This window comes from Scleropages formosus, chromosome 10, assembly GCF_900964775.1.
Source record: "Scleropages formosus chromosome 10, fSclFor1.1, whole genome shotgun sequence".
In the NCBI taxonomy this organism is placed as follows: Eukaryota; Metazoa; Chordata; class Actinopteri; order Osteoglossiformes; family Osteoglossidae; genus Scleropages; species Scleropages formosus.
Genome location: NC_041815.1, coordinates 7,978,079 through 7,995,943, shown reverse-complemented (window position 1 = coordinate 7,995,943; position 17,865 = coordinate 7,978,079). Strand labels below are relative to the sequence as shown.

Below are 17,865 nucleotides of genomic sequence, written 5' to 3'. Positions count from 1 at the left end.
TATCATATACATTGTTTCTGCATTTCTAATAGGGGGAAAGCTCACATAAGATGCTTTATTTGTAAAGACTTTTATAAGCTTTTTGTTGAAAATAAAACCATGTACAGAACAGTGCTGTGAATTGATGCATTTACTAGGAATTCCAGTTCTGGATTGTCATCTTAGATGACTGGTTTGTTTAGCTTAGGGTGTAAAATGATTAAATGGTAGCCAAGGTTATGTGTTGTAATATTTACTGTGTTAGTCTAAATGATGTAAAAAAAGACTACCATTATAAAATTGTACTCATGACAAAAGTTATCCTGTAGCCCACATATTCATGAGCACAGAGAGCCCATATTTATTAGCATCCCAAGAACTGCGCTCATGGTGGGCCAATGTGGATAGAGGTGACAATGTATCAGAAGTGGATGTAGGAGAGCTGCACATCCCCTTCTATCTCCAGCATATTGACCTGGCCAAAGGGTTGGAAGCGGTGATGGAAGTTGCACAGATGCTCTCCGTTTACATAGACCTTGAACCGTCGGTTGCCACAGCGTATAGAGAGCTGAGGGACAGGCAGACACACAAAATGATTAGTTACAAATACAAAGAGACACTAGTACAAGTAGACATGTGGACACAATTCTGGTAATTATTGGACTGGGATGTCATACAGGATGCTGGGGCAGGGTTGCTATGGACAGTTGAAGGAAGGGAAAGGGATCGATGGCAGGGATGATGAAAACCAAAGTAGACTCACCTCAAAGTATTGCCCTTCCAAGAAGGGATTGTAGCCAATTTCCAACTCCTCCTCACCCCAGCAGCCCTCGTAGAAACTGTTCCTCAAGATCACTCCCTCCATTAGTCGTGGGTGAAAGTGGAAGGCAATGTCCCGTGTACCGGATACCATGAAATTTACAGCAAACCTGTAAGAGCAGATTTCATAGCCGTTAGTGCTTCTGCTTTGCATTTGAATCTCATCTTCTACTCTAGTTTGATTGAGTAAGGTACTTACCCTAACCTGTTCCAGTAAAAATTACCCAATCATATATTTAGAGAATTTTGTAAGCAGCTTAAGTTAAGTTACTCTGGAGAAAAGTATGAGACAGACAAATACTTTAAGTAAAGGTCAAATGAATAAATGTAAATACAATATTTATTTCATCAGTATAACAAAACTGAGTTTTGGATAAGCATGTTTCTACATTTGATAGAAAGATAAAATGAGAATAGAAATGCGCGCGCGCGCACGCGCGCACACACACACACACACACACACACACACACACACACACACACACCTTCTTGCCCCAAATGGCACCATGCCTCTGATTACAATGGTCCTTTTAGGTGTCATGCCACCAGGAATCATATCTGCATAGGGAATGGACTGAAACACACAGCACAGTGACTTTACATACTTGTCTACACATAAATGTATGTGGGATCAAAAAAGACCTACTGAGGGACTCAAACCCAAACAACAACTTAATATTCAACTCCAAATTAAAGTCAGCTATTGTGAGACACAAGACAAATATGGGATTCACTCCAACACTTTAAGACAACGCAATCTTCCATGGACCCCATGCAGGAAATGTCACTCACTGGGTTGTAGATTGGCATGCCACCCATAACCTGAAATGGACAAGTAGGAATGTTAGAGCATGCATTTGTCTTGTCCAGGACACTCTTTCTGTCCACTAATATCCATCCTTCTTGCCCCCTAAAATCCCACCACAAACCCCCACCTCACCCCTAGGTCCACTAAAATTAGACAAAATTTTTTTTTTTTTAAAACTTTCCCTACATCACAATTTATGGGCACACTAGCTTTTATTCACTTACTGGCAGGTTTCCTCCTTGTCCTGGGTATCCCATTCCTCCCTGTACCAAGAACAGAATCAAATACTTATTATCAGTCTGGTCACATGGGTTCTGACTTCAGATCAGTGGTGATAAAGTGATTTGGAACTACTCTTAAACTTATAGTGTAAGCGCCCATTCCGCCCTGTAATCAAACTTGCATTTATAAAGGAGCATAAAAATGTCCAAGAGCCATCAGTGAATTTGACATCACAATCTACTCACCTACACACACACACACACACACACACACACACACATTTATTTTCCTGCCATTATGGTATTTTCGTCGACCTGCACTATAATAAAAAACATTGCAACACCACCTCAACAAAACCTGAGCTATATAAAAGTGTATAACAAATACTTCTGTAGCCTTATTTCCTGCAGACTCTCCCAAATTGGTTGTTTTCAGGGTTTAATTTTCTGTTGGGGAACATTTTCTTTTTATAGACACAGACACACAGGGGAGAAAACAAATACTGACCCCCATTCCAGGAAAGTCTTGCACCCCACACTGTTGTAAAGAGACAATGGTGTGACAAGAACACATGAGTGAGTCCGCAGTTATGCATAAACAAATGAACAGGAAGCTGCTACCAGGTGCCAACAACACAGTGATTCACTTACTGGCAAGTTTCCTCCTTGTCCTGGGTATCCCACTCCTCCCTGCACCAAGAATAGAATTAAATACTTATTATCAGTCTGGTCACATGGGTTCTGACTTCAGATCAGTAGTGATAAAGTGATTTGAAACTACTGTTAAGCTTATAGTTTAAGCACTTAACAGAACTGAACCCCCACAACACCCCTAAATGAGTTCTGGGTTAGATGAACAGGAGGAAAAGTGGGGAGATAAGCCACATACAAACAGACTGACACACATCTATAATATACCATATATCTACTTACACACATGCCTTGCATTCCACCAACTGGGAATCCTCCCTGAAGTGAATGGAAAAGGTGATTTTAGCTTACTCACAAACACAGGTCTTGTTGAATTTAAAAACAAGCACAGTTTGACTGTTGAAATATGATACGTTGGCTGTGTTTGTGTACAGATTCATACGTGATGGTATACTCACAGCCATCCCTCCTGGATACCCCTGCATGGCACCCTGAGGAGCAACACAAATCTACCATAAGATCCACAGCTCTGGGTCTTATGGAATGGATACGTGGTTACCGTTCCTTGAATACTTGCATATTTGACCACAGCGAGTGCTTCAATGAAAGGTTGCTCATTTACAGCCCTCCATCACCTAGAAATCATATCAGGCTAATGGCCACAAAGAAAAACTGCAACATAAAGTCACGATAGACAGCTCAGTAAGTACACGTATGCTTCTAAGGCGAAAGAAGACTTTATCCCTCACCCCGGTGATGTTGATGGTTTGGATGGTGACATCTCCCCCAATTTCCAGGGCACACACCCTATCGACTGGGATGCGATGCTGGTAGAAGTAGAACTGCTGACCATTGATGTTCACCTGCAGTAAACCAAACAAGTTTCATCAGCGCTTCTGATAAAACAGCCCAGAAACACAGTTTCTTTCACTGCTCATCCATTTGATGATGAAACTTCAGCAAACATTACTTTCTTTACATATCCGCAGCATACAGACTCGTGGAAGTATCCACACACGTCGCAACATACACACAAATGCACACACAAAATTTGTCTGACCTGATAGCCTTCAAAGTTGACCACAATGACCGTCTCAAAGTTCTTGCCCTTGTGGAAGGGCATATTGTGGATCTTCTCCTCCCCTTCCCACATGCCATTTTGGAACGTGTTGAAGACCACCTTGTCCCAGAAGTCAAATCGTGGATTAAAGTGGAAGGCAATGTCAGAGCCTTCCATCTCACCACACTGCAAATTGATGTGAAACCTACGGGGGACAGTACAGAGAGGGGTGATTGACCTCCACCTTGGTAGATAATCCCAAGAGAGAAAACTGTCAAATCTGTAGGCGATATTGTTGGACTTCCTATTTTAGTATGTTAATGACCGCCGTTGCACAATGCAGCCATTTTTAATCACTTCCGGGGGTGGAGGGTGTTAAACACACAAAGTAGTAATACCTTCTTGATAAGTGGTTTTTGGCCCTACCCTTTGTGAGCAAGCATTATCGTGATAAACCTTCCTTTTAAGCACACGGAACAAAGAGCAAAACTCACGAGTTATAAATGCATTTGCAATGTAGAAATGACCTTTTCTAATCTTTACACTGCAGCCACCCATATTCTACTGGTCTTACACTCAGTTTAATTTCTACTTCAGTAGATCCAGGGGCAAACCTTGTTCAAAATGGAACATAAAGCAGTCTATAATGTAAGCTCCTCTGTCGCGTGTCCAGTGCAGGATGTCACAAAATGCAGCAGGATTATTTTTTTACATATTTACAAATTCATAGCTAGAGTCATGGCTAACTGGCAACCATCTTCCCAGACCAGTCTGACTGCCAAAGCCAAACCGGATAAAGTCCTCTGCCAAACATGAGATAAAATCGTGTCCCTCCACTACCTCAGAGAGCCCTGAGAAAAGTCCTTACCTGGAAATGTGATGAGGAATGTGTCCCTGAATATATATGGACATACCAGGTCTCAGACCACCATAGATGGGCCCCACATATGGGATAGTCTGTGCAGTATATGCATTGAAGACAAAATCCGCACAATATTTCAGCATTAATATAGTCCATACATATACATAAAGACATAAATCTAAAACAAAAATAATACTGTAAAATGCTATAAAAACATAATTAAAGATTTTAAGAGACTATAATGTGAGTAGTGACATGTGACTAGAAGCAAAACAAATTGTGTAAAGCATTCAAAGACCGGAGAAAAAGCTGGTGTCTGGAGACAGTACAAAAAAGGTACAGAAGAAAGCTGGATACAAGAATCGTACTCACGGGGCTGTAGATGGGCTGGTATCCCGGTGGTGCTACAAAAGCCATGACGAAGGGAGGACACAAGCGTGCAGAGAAAGACCAGAACACGTAGTGGTTCTTCCAGGTTTATATAGCTCCCACTGGGCTGGGACATATACGGGCGTGGCAATACCCAGAGGCGGTAGGTGTGCTTATCTGCTACTGCTTTCCTATGTGACATCCCAGGCAATAGTAGGAGCAAGAGGCGTCACCTGAAACCAAAGCCCGACACGTTCTGCCAGTTTAGAGTTTCGAGTTCTGTCTTTGAGGGACCATTTGTCTTGGTCAATGTAGAGAGTGTTTTAAATGAGAATGGCAGGCAGAGAGGAAGGTCATGTGATCATTTTTTTTTCATAGAATATTCATGTTATAGGATGTTAGTAAGATGACAGCCCTACAGCTAGAGAAGAACATTTCACCTTTAAATGGATTTGCAGTGCAAGCTGCATGTGTAAGTGACTCATTAGTGTTGAGGGCCAATGTTTCTCCCTTGTTTGCTCAAAAGATGAAGAACGTACTGGTAACTGCACTTCCCTTGCTAAGAAATCTACATGAGTGATTTACTACATCATATGCTTAATTGTTTAATTTTTTGAGTCCTGTCACTTTAATATGTAGCTACTTGCATAATATCAGCTGGAGAAATGGTGTTATTGGCAATTGGACAGAGTGGGTGAGTATACTGAGCGGGTGTACTTTGAGAATCGCATGATTGCACATATATCTCTCAGTCTGCTGGCGAAATATGTTTGCTTTCGCCGAGTTGTGCGTTACCTTGAATAAAAGTGTCTGCTAAATGGATAAATGTAAGTAAGTGGTTATGAGCCATATTACTACTCTAACTAAGACCCATGAAGTCCAGTTTTTTGAGAAACAGCTCTCTGATTGTGATAAGGTCCTGCACAATAAATTAATATGACAAAGGCATAAGTTGTGATTTTTTTGATATACTGCTGATTTAAAGCTGAACTATTATATGGTAATATTATTGTCACGTCCGACGCCCACACAGCACAAGCACCTGACTCCGCACTAACTCACGAGTAATCACTCACCGTAAAAAGACCCTCTTCAGCTCCCGTACCCCTGCGGAATCTAGTCAGGGACAACCGGTCTTTCCCGTGACTCTTCGCTTCGCTTCCCGTCCCGTCCACGGATCCTCGTTCCTGTCCTGTCCGCCGTTCGACCGACCCTTCGCTACGTCTCCCGACCTCGTCCATGGATCTTTGCTCTAATAATCCTGACCGCCGATCGACCGACCCTTCGCCTGTCCCCGACACCGGAAACTTCGTCTCCGGACAAACAACCCTGCGCTTGGGTTCAGCCATCCCGGCTCCCTGTGTTCCGCGTGACAGTTATACGGTTATAGATTGACTGCAGTACATAAGAGGAGTTTTTAGATGTGCATAGTGAGTTATCAAAAGTGCAGACTGAATTAAAATGTGCAGTTAGACATTAGAAGCTATTATTTCAAAAAGGAATTTGATTAAAAAAAAAAACATTTTATTGTATACTAGTCACACTTTTATTAATTTTCTGCAATTTCTGAACAGATTAAATGCCAGGCACTCAGTAGTACTTCAGAGCACTCATGCTCATGTCAAAAGACCAAAAGATTTTATGTCCTTGCACAAGGGTGAGGGGACAAGTTGGTGGATGCCACTGGGCTGCTGAGGGGACAGTGTGGAAAAGGCTTTGTTTGACATTTTCATTAAAAATGATTGCATGAGCTAAGGCTCCACATGTAGTTACAGGTTATTGTTTTCAGAAATTTAAACCTTTAATAATGGGGTGAGTGTGTTTTTTTGTTTTAGTCAAGACCAGCGACTCGCTCTAGGCAGTGTATCCACGTTGCAAGTCACTTTGGCTGAAAAGGTGTCAGCTAAACACTCAGCATTCTTTGGAAGCTGCATTGCAGAGACGTGCCTGCTAAATTCGTTGCTTGTTTATGTGGGTTTCCTCTGAGCGCTCCTGTTTCCTCCTTCAGTCGAAAGACGTGTTTCAGGCGATTTTCTGCATCTGAATTGCATGCAACTGAGTGCGGGGGTGTTAAATTGCTCTGTTGTGTGGGCAGGCAGGTAAGTAGATTAGTAGAGCATATCGAGCATAGTAAGTCACCCTGTACAGGCTGAATACAAGATAACACTATTAGGACATGAGACAAAATAGTGGATCATCTACAAAAATGAAAAAATTACAATTAGAGAAGGTAATTTCTGCAAGACACTGTGCAGGTAGGATGAGATTAAATGACGGATATAGGCAGGAATACTGCAATGAACTACTAAGTACCAGAGAGGAACTAAGAAGCCCTGATCAACACATTTGCACACCTCAGGCTGAGGAGGTGCTTGGAGTTAAATACATACACGATGACTGAAGATGCTTGACCCAAGTGAGGTCGCGGCAAGCCGGAGCCTAACCCGGCAACACAGGGCACAAGGCCGGAGGGGGAGGGGAGACAGCCAGGATCGGACGCCAGTCCGTCGCAAGGCACCCCAAGCAGGACTCGAACCCCAGACCCACCGGAGAGCAGGCACAGGACAAATCAGCTGCACCACCGCACCCCCCTGGAGTTATTACACTAACACTGAAACCATACTACACTTCTGAATGTGTCACAACTAAGACCGACTTCAGAACAGGTTAGCTCACAAACATACTTGAACTTTTGCCTCATTACCGACTTTCTGCTGAACGGAAGGAATGCAGGTTAGCAAACTAGTCAGGTCATAAGCCAAATATTATGTCATATTTAGACCATGAATTGGAGAGAGCATATGTTTGCATATGTATGAGTGAGTGCACTCCTGTTGTGTGTAGTGGTGAGCAAAGGTGGGGAAGGACTATAAGAGACTAACCTGACACACACACTTAGACTGGGGTGGCAGTTAGGGGAACTGAGGAAATATATTTAATATCATAGTGGAACATCAGTGCAGTGTCATTATTGTTTGACAGACGACAACAACATGGAACGCAACTAAACAGGCAAAAAGGCAAGTTTTAAAATATTCAAATCAGTTTACTCAGTATTGAAACACAGGCTTCAGTCAGGTGGCTCACAGATCTCAGGAAGCAGTGATGTTTTTTTACGCTGTAAACCACAGGCCACGAGCCCCTTTCTCGTCTTCGATTCACACAGACATTTAGTGACAAGGGAAAAATCCTTTGTGGGCTTAGATAAATACACAGCAGTTAATCACATATGGTATGAATACAAGTTACAAAACATGAAACAAGGAGCCGGTGTGTGTAACAGCATGTGTGTTGGTGGCCTACACTTTTAACTGAGGTGGTTTGTGAGATCCGAAGCTCACCCATGACTTCATGTTACATTTGCAGAGAAAAGTGTACTCCACAGATTCTCTAAAAACAACTAAGTAAAATTCTAAACCGGGTAACCCCAAAGTTTGTTTTACAACTTTTGATTGCATACCAGAAATATTGCTTTGTTTTTATTCACCTTTTACTCCTCCAGAAAGGTAAACTCATATTCATTCTAGCATTCCTACTTCAATATTCTGAAGAGAGGGGAGAAAGGGGGCTTTTAGGTATTCAGTGATGTAAAGCAAATACAGACTCTGTTTTGTAAAACTTGCTGGACATCTTACAACTTGATCAAGACTGACAATAGTGCAGAAACAGAGCATAAATCTTGCTTTCCAAGAACTGAAGTAAAAGTATGGAGGAAGACTTTTGACCCCTGTAGCCAATCCTCTAGTTAATTCACATTAGGGTTCTGGTCTCTAGGGTGGCATAGAACCAATGCTATGTAAGACTATAGAGTGGTTGGGTTATATGAACACTCCATTTTTATGATGGTATTTCATGAAAGAGTCATAGGACACACATGATAATGGACATAAAAATAATGATAACATGTTAGTAAAATATGATAGAGGGACACGTTAATTTTGGGGGCTGTATTTCTATTTCATTGCACAGACTTGTATTCAACACCCAAGTACTGGCAAGTTCTTGCTGGGTTGAACCCTTTTCCCAGCTCAGTCTCCCAGCCACTCCCATGACCACACTGATTTCAGGGTTTTGTTAAGGAGAGCTGATCGACCTCATAGCAATAGTACAAACTGAAGCATTAGCCAATTGTTTGCACATGGGCATCACGTAGAGCCACAAATAAATGTTGTTTTAACATTGTAAGTATTAAATATAGATATTTAGTATGTCTAGTACCAAATATGTTGATCATAATTACAATTAGAGTAACCATGAAGCACTTGCCCACCACAAGGGTTTTTGTTGGTTGTGATCTCCGATTTAGGCACTGTAATTCCTTTCGATGTGAGTTTACACAGTTTCATTCTTGCTCTTTATACGCATATGCACACACTCAGAGGGTGTGCTGAGTTAATGTGTGTTTTTGTCAGTATAGCTGCGGTCACTTAAATTCAGGCATTCTTACACCAATCTTTGTGTCTTCATTCCAACATTCTTATATACAAGGAAGGCCATAAAGTGTATTTACAGTAATATAAATAATTTTTGTACGTTCCATTCATCTCTCTGTTATTAATATTTCTCATTCACTCAATCATCCACTTCCTATTACATTTTTAGTCAAAACTGCTGGGGTCCACATGCGATTGCTGGTCTCTGTGCATGCATGCATGTGCACGTGTGTGCGTTCCTGTGACAACGTCAAGGTGTGACACTTGACCGATGCACACAAGCCGAAATTCCATCTGTGCTTTGCTGTAGTGTCTTTCAGTCTCTCTCACACAAACACACACGTGCAGATGTGGAGCACAGAGTTATCCCAGCTGATCCTCATACTGCTTCCTGAAACAGTCCCCAGCTGGGAAGAAATCCCAGCACCGCTCCTGGTACATCTTCCAGACATAGGACTCCTGGGAAGACAGAGAGACAGAGACAGATAACAATAGGAGGAGAGACATACAGAAAGGAGGCAGCAAAAAAAAGATAATAATGAAATTTTGGAAAACTTCACCATTACCATACTTGTTGAAACCAATGGGATTCTGTATTATCATTAAATCAGAATATGTTAAAAGACTGAATTTGGAACTCCAGCAATCCTGTCATACTACACAGTCCAGACAGACTTGGGTACTGACCTGTCCTGTGTGCTCAGTTTCATCTTTATTGATTAAGTACATCAGGAAGAACCTGTAGAAAATGCCAGATATTTACATGTATTAGTGCAGTCATTACATGGCAACAATCAATGAGAAGAGCTCCTCATGTCAGTGCTACTGTTAACTGGCTTCAAGAGGATCGCTGTGCAAAGGAAGCTGTAACAAAAAAATCCGAAGGGCAGAAATTATGACAATATTTCCAGTGACCAGCCACACAAACAACTCATGTGTTGTATTGCTAAGATCTCATTGCTACCGTTTTTTACTCTGGTAGAAGTCACGCACATGTAATTGGCCAGATTGTGTTCTTCCATGGTGTGCGTCTCGAATCCATGAGCAGTGGTGTCAAAGTAGTCACTCCCAATCCCACAGATGAAGCACTTGGTCTGTATAGTAGGGGGGAGAGTAATCAAGTGAGGAAATGCTGAGAACTTTAAAAAAAACTACAGAGAACAGTGTACTGCAGATTTCTTTCCTACCTCAGATCTTAAACTGTCTTAATAAAGACTCAAACTAAATTGTTCAAGTAAACATTTACAGAAAGCGAAAAAATACAGTTTTCAGATTAGCAACAATCAACAGTGGAAGTAAAGAAAGGGAGAGAGCATTTACCTCCATGTCTTCTTTGACCTGCTCCTGCTGGTCTCTCAGCTCCCCAAAAGCATCAATGATCAGACCTGAAAGCCAACAAACACAAGATAGTAGAAAACAGCAAGAACAGTTGCCAGCCACAGAAACAGCTTTGAGAGGAGCTACTTTTGTGGAGTATGGCTTCAGTTTCCACAACCATATCCCCATCTGCATCCTTAGTCATTCCAGAGCAACATTCTACTGAGGCTAATTTATGAGTTGAGGATGAAGGGTGTGTTACGCATGCATAGTCACCCGGAATGACATACCCTGGATGATGGCCAGCAGGATTACAATCACAAAGAAGAAGAAGGTGATGTCAAAGACCACCCGGTATAGCTCATACTCATCTCCTGCAGGATCCTCAATCTCATCTCCTATGCCTCCTCCAGCACGCACCCCCACATACATGTGGAATAGGTAGCACTGGGAGGTGAAGGAGAGGGACAAGTAAGTATGTACAGTTTCAAGATCACGAGTAGGGAAAAATGTCAAAAAACCGCTGGGTTTCATTAGAATAAAATATTCCAGAAGAATAAGACATGACTTCTATGAAGGCTGAAATACAGTAATTACATTTACATATTACTAATTAATGGGGGGCGCGGTGGTGCAGTGGGTTGGACTGGGTCCTACTTTCCAGTGGGTCTGGGGTTCGAGTCCCGTTTGGGGTGCCTTGCTACCGACTGGCGTCCCCTCCTGGGTGTGTCCCCTCCTCCTCCGGCCTTACGCCCTGTGTTGTCGGGTAGGCTCCGGTTCCCCGCGACCCCATATGGGACAAGCGGTTCCGAAAATGTGTGTGTGTGTGTGTGTGTGTGTATTATTAATTACACATCACAGACATGTTTCTAAAATTTACTTACAGTAATAAGAACTGCAGACGTTTGCCTTGTGTTAGGAACATCCAAGTTACTAATTTCTGAAGACCATTTCTGAGTTTATTTACCCCTCTATTTTCAGAAATAGAATATTCTCCCAAAAAGCACAGAACTGCCTATTTCTGTATTGCAAAACATGAAATTTTACATTTTTTCCTGGTCTGTGGCCCAGTAAACAATGAGACAGCAGAGAATTTTAATTAGCATATTAAAACAAATACAGGTAATTTTTTACTAATTTTGACACTTTTATGCAGTATATCATAATGATTTTTATAATGACTACCATTTAAAATCACACTAATATGAAAATTCCCTACTTGGGAAGACACAGGAAGATTATGTGATATATTTCTGGAATGGCAAAATAGGGATTTTAAATTTTTGAACCCATCACACAGAACAGACAAGTTAAGGTCAAACTGACCCCACTAATGCATTCTAGATAAGTAAAAGAGAATGAAATAAATTGATGTCCTATTCACATTTTACTGTTTTACATCCAGTGTTTTCAGTACAGAGGAGGATTGACAGTAATATAACATAATTTGTGTATAAACTGAGGGATTAAGATGGACTATTAAACTTTTTTTGTTATAGCTGGTGGATTTACAAACAGTTCCTAATTACGAACAGACTTCCAGTCTCAACTGTGTTCATAAGTTGAGGTATGAGTGTGCTCTTATTTTTGCGATTCTGCAGAAAAGATTTAGCTTCAGGTGCTACTTTCACAGAGTGGCAATGGAAGGAAATAGTAACTCAAGGGTGTTCGCTCTCAGCATGCTCACCGTCATCATGTCATCACACTTCATGTCTGGCTCATCCTCATCCTCACTCATGTTGTAGAACTTCCGGAAGAAGTTGAAGGCTACCACAGTGTAGAGGTACACAACCACAGCCAGCAAGCCCACAGTCATCATCAGCTGACAGATAGAAATGGAATCACTCATTGACCTGCTCTGTCTGAAACCGGACATTGACTACAGGCTAAAGCAATGAACAGTGAGACATTCTGCTGTATTTAGGGGTTTATGTACAAGTCTGGAGGGAAAAACCCACAACGGCTGCATCCTTGAATAAGATTGTTACTTTTTCCATCAACAATCGTGATTGTAACAGGGTGACTGGTATTATTAACAAAGGGGACCAAAAAGGGCAGCACTGGGTGAAAGAACACAGGCATGACATTACCTGCTTGCCGTTGTGGGTGACAGAGGACAGGATAGTGCGCAGAGTCTTAACACCCATAGCAATGTCCAGCAGGTGAGCAGCAAAGAAGAAGTTATTATAGTGGCCAAGGAGGGACATCACCAGGTACCACACCAGGTACAGGAAAGTCTGAGCACAAAGGGAAAAGAAGCACATGATTTCATTACAAAACATAAAACAAATTTCAATGGGTTTACTGCAGTTTAAATTTTATATTTCACCACTTACATTGTCTGTGAACACAACTCCAAACTTCCAGATCTGGTATTTGATGTCAAAGGAAGTGATCCTAAAAAGAAGGGAATTGTGCTGTGATTATAGGGTTTACTTTTCGTGCAACATTTATCAATAGGTCCTCAAAATATCTAAATTTCTCCATAAATATGTGACACAAACATCATCAACTACAGGTGCTCCCTCATCATACGTCAAAAATCCCCTTATGTCATGCATATATCATGTGAACCATATCACTTATTTGCTCGATAGCCATTTTAAACAAAAAATACCTTGAAGGGAATCACAAGCGAGTTTTGTAAATACATTGTAACTGCTGTCCGAAGGCTGACTGAGACCCAAACAATAATGTATATGGGTGCCTTGCAACAGTGCAGTCAGTTGATGCTAATTGGTTGTTATTTAATATCATAACCAAAAATTGGGACACAAAAATTATACCATAAGGTTCACAGGGCAGCTATGGTCAATCCAGGTGGTCGTAAGTCACATGTCTTAACTTGCAGACCACCTATATAATAACATACGTCAAACATGCTAATGTAAAAGGCCGAAAGACCCTATATATGGGCACTGAGTGTTTGCTCATGTAAAACTGGGACCCTGTATGAATCTGTGTTGAAAACAGTACAAGCAGGTGGTCATTACCAGGTAAACACAGAATTATCAGGCTTTGGTTTTTTCTGCTGTTGAGTGCTGACATCCAGCGAAGCCAAGTCCATGCCGAGAAGCTCAGCAATCCTTTCTCTGCCGTAGATGTCCCCATATTTTTCCAGCACCTGAGGGCACGGAGCACAGCGGTCACTCTCACCTCTGCTGACTACACAAACAGAAAAAAAAAAAAAACAGCTCCATACTCCTACTCACCTTTCTCTTCACAAATTTGTCCCAGTAATTGTTTGGGAAGGTCCTGAAAATGTGGAAAAGCACATTTCAGAAAACTTTTCATCTTTTAACCACAACTGGGTGAAAGTCACTATAAATACCACTTGTTACTTTGGAACATGTATCAAAATAATAACTGTAAATTATTCTTTTCTTATCTGTAGCTGCATGTGTCATGAAAAAATACAGGAAGGTTATATTTCTGATTATTGTGAATCTAGCAGTAATGTAGAGCATGATTACTGCTTACGGTGTGTTGAGAACCAGACGATCCCACTGGCCTTTAATGTCATCGTCCTCAGGCTGCTCTGTCACATACACACCGTCAAACTCTAATTTCCGAGCCAGTTCCTTCTCCCTTTTGAAAATGACCAGAGGAACCTAAAGAAGATTTAAACATAATGATTTAAAAATAAGAAGGTATCACTTTCACAACCTAAAAGATATGGAATGTGGACTTGCATTGCTCTTGCTTGTTTCCGCTACAAAATTGAGGAACAATAAGTGACTTAGGTGAGGTGGACTAACTAACCTTGAGACAGTTGTAGCCGATGATGCAGAGGAAGGAGATGATAGTGTGTACAATACCAAGAAAAGCTAGAGCTGGCTCCATGTAGCCAGTACTCTCCTCCAGGAAGTAGTACACCACACCATTTTCCTCATCTTCTTCATCTCCATCTTCCATCCCAGATCCTTCTGCCTCACCCCCAGAGCCTTCAAACATCGCTGAGCCCTCAAACATGGCTGAACCCTCAAAATCTTCCTCGCCAGGAGGGCTGTCCGACACCTATGTTCGAAGAAAGTGTGACAAACACACATCTGAATATACGGATACAAATTTGAAACAACGAAAAATAAAGAAGCAAAACCCGGAGTCATAAGCCAAGAGAAATTAAGGTAATTAAAGTAAAGTTAAGGTAATTAAGGGAAGTTCTCCAATAAATACCTTATAGAACAACAGGATGAAGTTCAAGGCAAAGGCAATAAAGAGAGCCAAGAAACGTAGGTTGTAGAAGTTGCGGGACAGGTAGTTCTATGAGGAAAGAAGAAAAAAGATACCTAATTACTAAACCAACTTCAGGAAGAAAAAAGAAGGAAAAAATTTTACAGTCCCCTTACCATGAATTTATTCCTCTGGATTTCCAACTCATTCCAGAGCTCAAAGCCATCCTCTGTCTCTGACTTCTTGTCTTTCTTAGTTTTGACCTTCTCTGTCTGTTCCTCTTCTTTCTCTGGTTCCTCAGCTTTTGGCTCTGGCTCAGCTTCAGGCTCAGCCTCAGCCTCCTTTTCAACCTTCTCTCCATTTTCAGCACTGAAGGAAAATACAAATTAAATACAAAATGGGACAGAACAGAAGGAAGTCACACAAATGTACAGCGATATGACACAGAGAGATTCGCACTCAGCCTTCTCAGGTTCAGGTGGTGCTTCTTCCGTGACTTCTTGTTCAGCCCCACCTTCGTCAGAATCCAGCTGCAATATGCACAGAATGGTGCAAAACAGTTTTTGGAATTTGTATAGTGGAGCAGTTCCAAATTAAAATTAAGTAGCTAAACAACATAATTATGAAATGATTGCTTAAAAATGTGCCATAACCCTGCATGATGGAAGCATAGAACACTACAACGTCACAGTGTCGACTGAAATGATATAATGTAGTTCTTATGGTGAATGAGACTTTGTTAAGTTGATGCATCCTAGGGGATAACATCTCACCAATTTCCTCTTGGTTATTGGAGAACCTTCTGGAGTGGGGGGTTCAACAGTAGCAGGCTCCCCCATGTCACCAAGGCCGCCAGGGGTATCAAAGCCTGGAATTCGGCCTCCTTCTTTCTCCTTGGTCTCCTGTTCCTCCTCTTCAACTCCACCCCCTTCCATTAGGTCTGCAACTCCACCAGCCTCTTGTTCCACCCTTGCCCCAGGCTCAGCAGGTAAATCTCCATGCACCTCATCCTGTGTAGGGTCCGGCATGCTGGCCAGGATTTCTGTTACTGTCATTTTCTTAGCTCCCTCTACAAGACGACCCCCAAAGAGTGTATTCCACACAAGCAAAAAGAACCCCCTGCAGATACTGTAGATGAACTGTAGGATGCCTATAAAGATGGTCCAGAAGAAGGTGGCCAATGCGACTACCATCTCTTTCACAGTCATCTTCCGGATCCGCCGGTACTGTCTGCGCAGGTTGCGGAAAGTGAACATCCCAAAGAAGCTGATTACACTGTTTATGAAGTCTGCAAAGGCGGAGGTAGATTCTGGAGGTGCTTTTTCTCCATTCTCCCCCTCCCCCTCTCCACTACCTTCTTCACCACCCTCCCCTGCACCTTCTTCCTCATCATCATCATCCTTTTCCTCTTCCTCTTGCTCCGAAATCTGTGCAGCAATGTTCATCTCAAAGATGGTGTCCTCACAGAAATTGACAAAGAGTTCCATCTTCTCAGACTCACCACCCTCATTGACCACGTCAAAGATGAACTGTCGTTTAGACTCTCTCACCTGGGGCATCTCCCACTGGGTGCGGTTGACCTCACTGATTTCAAAGTAGATACGTTCTATCCTCTTGCTGGCACCCATGATCTCGATACGGCCTAGGAAGGGACGGAAGTAATTCAGCACACTCTCTGCCTGCTCTAGGAAGTTCTGCAGCCGGGAATCATGGGGAACATGTTCTGACAAGTTAGTCAGCAACACTGCAATGTTGAAGCCAATGTCCTTGGCAGGTTCTTGAAAGCGATCAGCAAACTCTTCAAAGTTGATCATTTCATTCTCGTCAGCCTCTGAGCAAGACAACAGGAACTGGATCTCTGATGGTGAATACTGTTTTTGACTATCCATGGCCTTCTGGAAGTCTTTCTTTGAGATCAATCCACGGGGGTCAGTCACGTAGTCACGGAATGCATCTGAAGCTACAATGTCCTTGAGTTTCAGGAACATGTCAAAGAACTTGAGGATCATCTCCACATTGCTGGATGATTCTACCAGCATATCCACCATCTGGCGTGCAATGGTTCCATTTACAATGTTGCCTGGAGTAATGGAGAACAGGAATGGTTAGTGAAAGCTAAAAGACAGAGGAATTGGACTAAGATGTCAGGGAGACAGAAGAGAAGACAATATAATCTTACCCTCCAGTAGAGACAACAGCATTACCACCATGTCTTTCTGAAGGTCCAGCAGCTCCTTCAATAGACCAATCTGACTGGAATCCTGCAATATGAAATGAAGATATACAAACAACTTTAATCCTATATTGGTGCTGGAACTGTATTTTTTAAGAATTTTTGGAACTCTTGCCGCAAGATTATGAAGACTGGGGATTCTACAGCCTTAAAGACAAAATCTCTGCAGTAACCACATTAATGTGGGATTTCTTTTTGCATTGACACACAGACATAGCAATAATACATGCCGTTAACCAGGTAAATTCTTTAAAGGGCAAACTACCTGAGAATGTCATACTCTGTTAAAGGGACAATACCAGTAAAAAGGGGATTTACTAAGGAGATCTGTATTTCGCCAACTCTCATATAATGACATGTTCTCACTTTTACAACATCTAAACCAAAATACACTAAATGTTATTGAGTAAGATGGCTCATTGTTCATTGAGGCATATCTAGAGTCTTAACATTGACCAAGCCACTGCCTGACAAGATCATAAGTTTGAAGCTTGTTTCTGGGGATAATAGGGAGTCACAACCTTAACAAGCTTCTGCTTTGGCCATTTAAGAGAGCATGTCCCCGAAACAGTGATCACCTTACCTCAGAGTGTGATCGATTCCAGAAATGATCCTGGGTTTGCATTTCAGTAACACAAATGCATATTGAGCATAAAAGTATCACAGAGACACATAGACAGAACTGGGGAGGAGTAGCGAGGCACCAGGTAGCACACCCTCCCTCCTCCCTCCTAGGAGTTGCTTTGCCACATAACATTCCAACCTAAATGCTCTCTGACACACACAAAACCAGGTATATGCTGTATTACAAAGAATGCACAGTCACTGAGCTTTTTGCACCACCAGGCCAGCAGAGCACAACCTGGATGTTTCCCTGGGTGATGAAGGACCAGCCTAAGAGCCAGAGGCAGCGGGCATGGGGCAAAGCTGCAGAAGTGAG

The 17,865-nt window shown here is 42.0% G+C and overlaps 2 protein-coding genes across 8 annotated transcripts in view; both read right to left on the bottom strand.

Moving 5' to 3' along the window:
* Positions 1-236: 236 nt before the first annotated feature.
* LOC108941775 (galectin-4-like) lies at positions 237-5,981 on the bottom strand. Of its 2 annotated transcripts, XM_018764612.2 has the most exons (14): positions 5,846-5,981; positions 4,773-5,002; positions 4,407-4,495; positions 3,539-3,743; positions 3,228-3,341; positions 2,937-2,969; positions 2,761-2,796; positions 2,479-2,517; positions 2,336-2,365; positions 1,831-1,869; positions 1,591-1,620; positions 1,284-1,372; positions 743-908; positions 237-547 (listed from the first exon to the last, which is right to left on the bottom strand). In XM_018764612.2, the coding sequence occupies exons 2-14, from the start codon at positions 4,815-4,817 to the stop codon at positions 401-403; spliced, it is 1,062 nt and encodes a 353-aa protein (XP_018620128.1). In that variant the 5' UTR covers positions 4,818-5,002; positions 5,846-5,981; the 3' UTR covers positions 237-400. The 2 variants fall into 2 exon arrangements, with proteins under 2 accessions (XP_018620128.1, XP_018620136.1); XM_018764620.2 differs by lacking the exon at positions 2,336-2,365.
* A 1,601-nt stretch (positions 5,982-7,582) lies between these two features.
* ryr1b (ryanodine receptor 1b (skeletal)) overlaps positions 7,583-17,865 on the bottom strand; it is a 67,985-nt gene continuing 57,702 nt past the window's right edge. For 4 of the 6 annotated variants that reach the window (XM_029255664.1, XM_018764397.2, XM_018764382.2 and 1 more), the window contains 17 exons: positions 16,872-16,953; positions 15,466-16,772; positions 15,152-15,222; positions 14,869-15,061; positions 14,696-14,782; positions 14,282-14,536; positions 14,000-14,130; positions 13,732-13,774; positions 13,513-13,643; positions 12,856-12,916; positions 12,610-12,756; positions 12,207-12,341; positions 10,810-10,966; positions 10,523-10,587; positions 10,196-10,296; positions 9,890-9,941; positions 7,583-9,661 (listed from right to left, as the gene is read on the bottom strand). In XM_029255664.1, coding sequence (XP_029111497.1) covers positions 9,566-9,661; positions 9,890-9,941; positions 10,196-10,296; positions 10,523-10,587; positions 10,810-10,966; positions 12,207-12,341; positions 12,610-12,756; positions 12,856-12,916; positions 13,513-13,643; positions 13,732-13,774; positions 14,000-14,130; positions 14,282-14,536; positions 14,696-14,782; positions 14,869-15,061; positions 15,152-15,222; positions 15,466-16,772; positions 16,872-16,953 — 3,114 coding nt within the window. In that variant the 3' untranslated portion in view covers positions 7,583-9,565. Of the gene's footprint in view, positions 9,662-9,889; positions 9,942-10,195; positions 10,297-10,522; positions 10,588-10,809; positions 10,967-12,206; positions 12,342-12,609; positions 12,757-12,855; positions 12,917-13,512; positions 13,644-13,731; positions 13,775-13,999; positions 14,131-14,281; positions 14,537-14,695; positions 14,783-14,868; positions 15,062-15,151; positions 15,223-15,465; positions 16,773-16,871; positions 16,954-17,508; positions 17,539-17,865 lie in introns of all 6 variants that reach the window. The other 2 variants (XM_018764375.2, XM_029255663.1) reach the window with 1 other exon arrangement.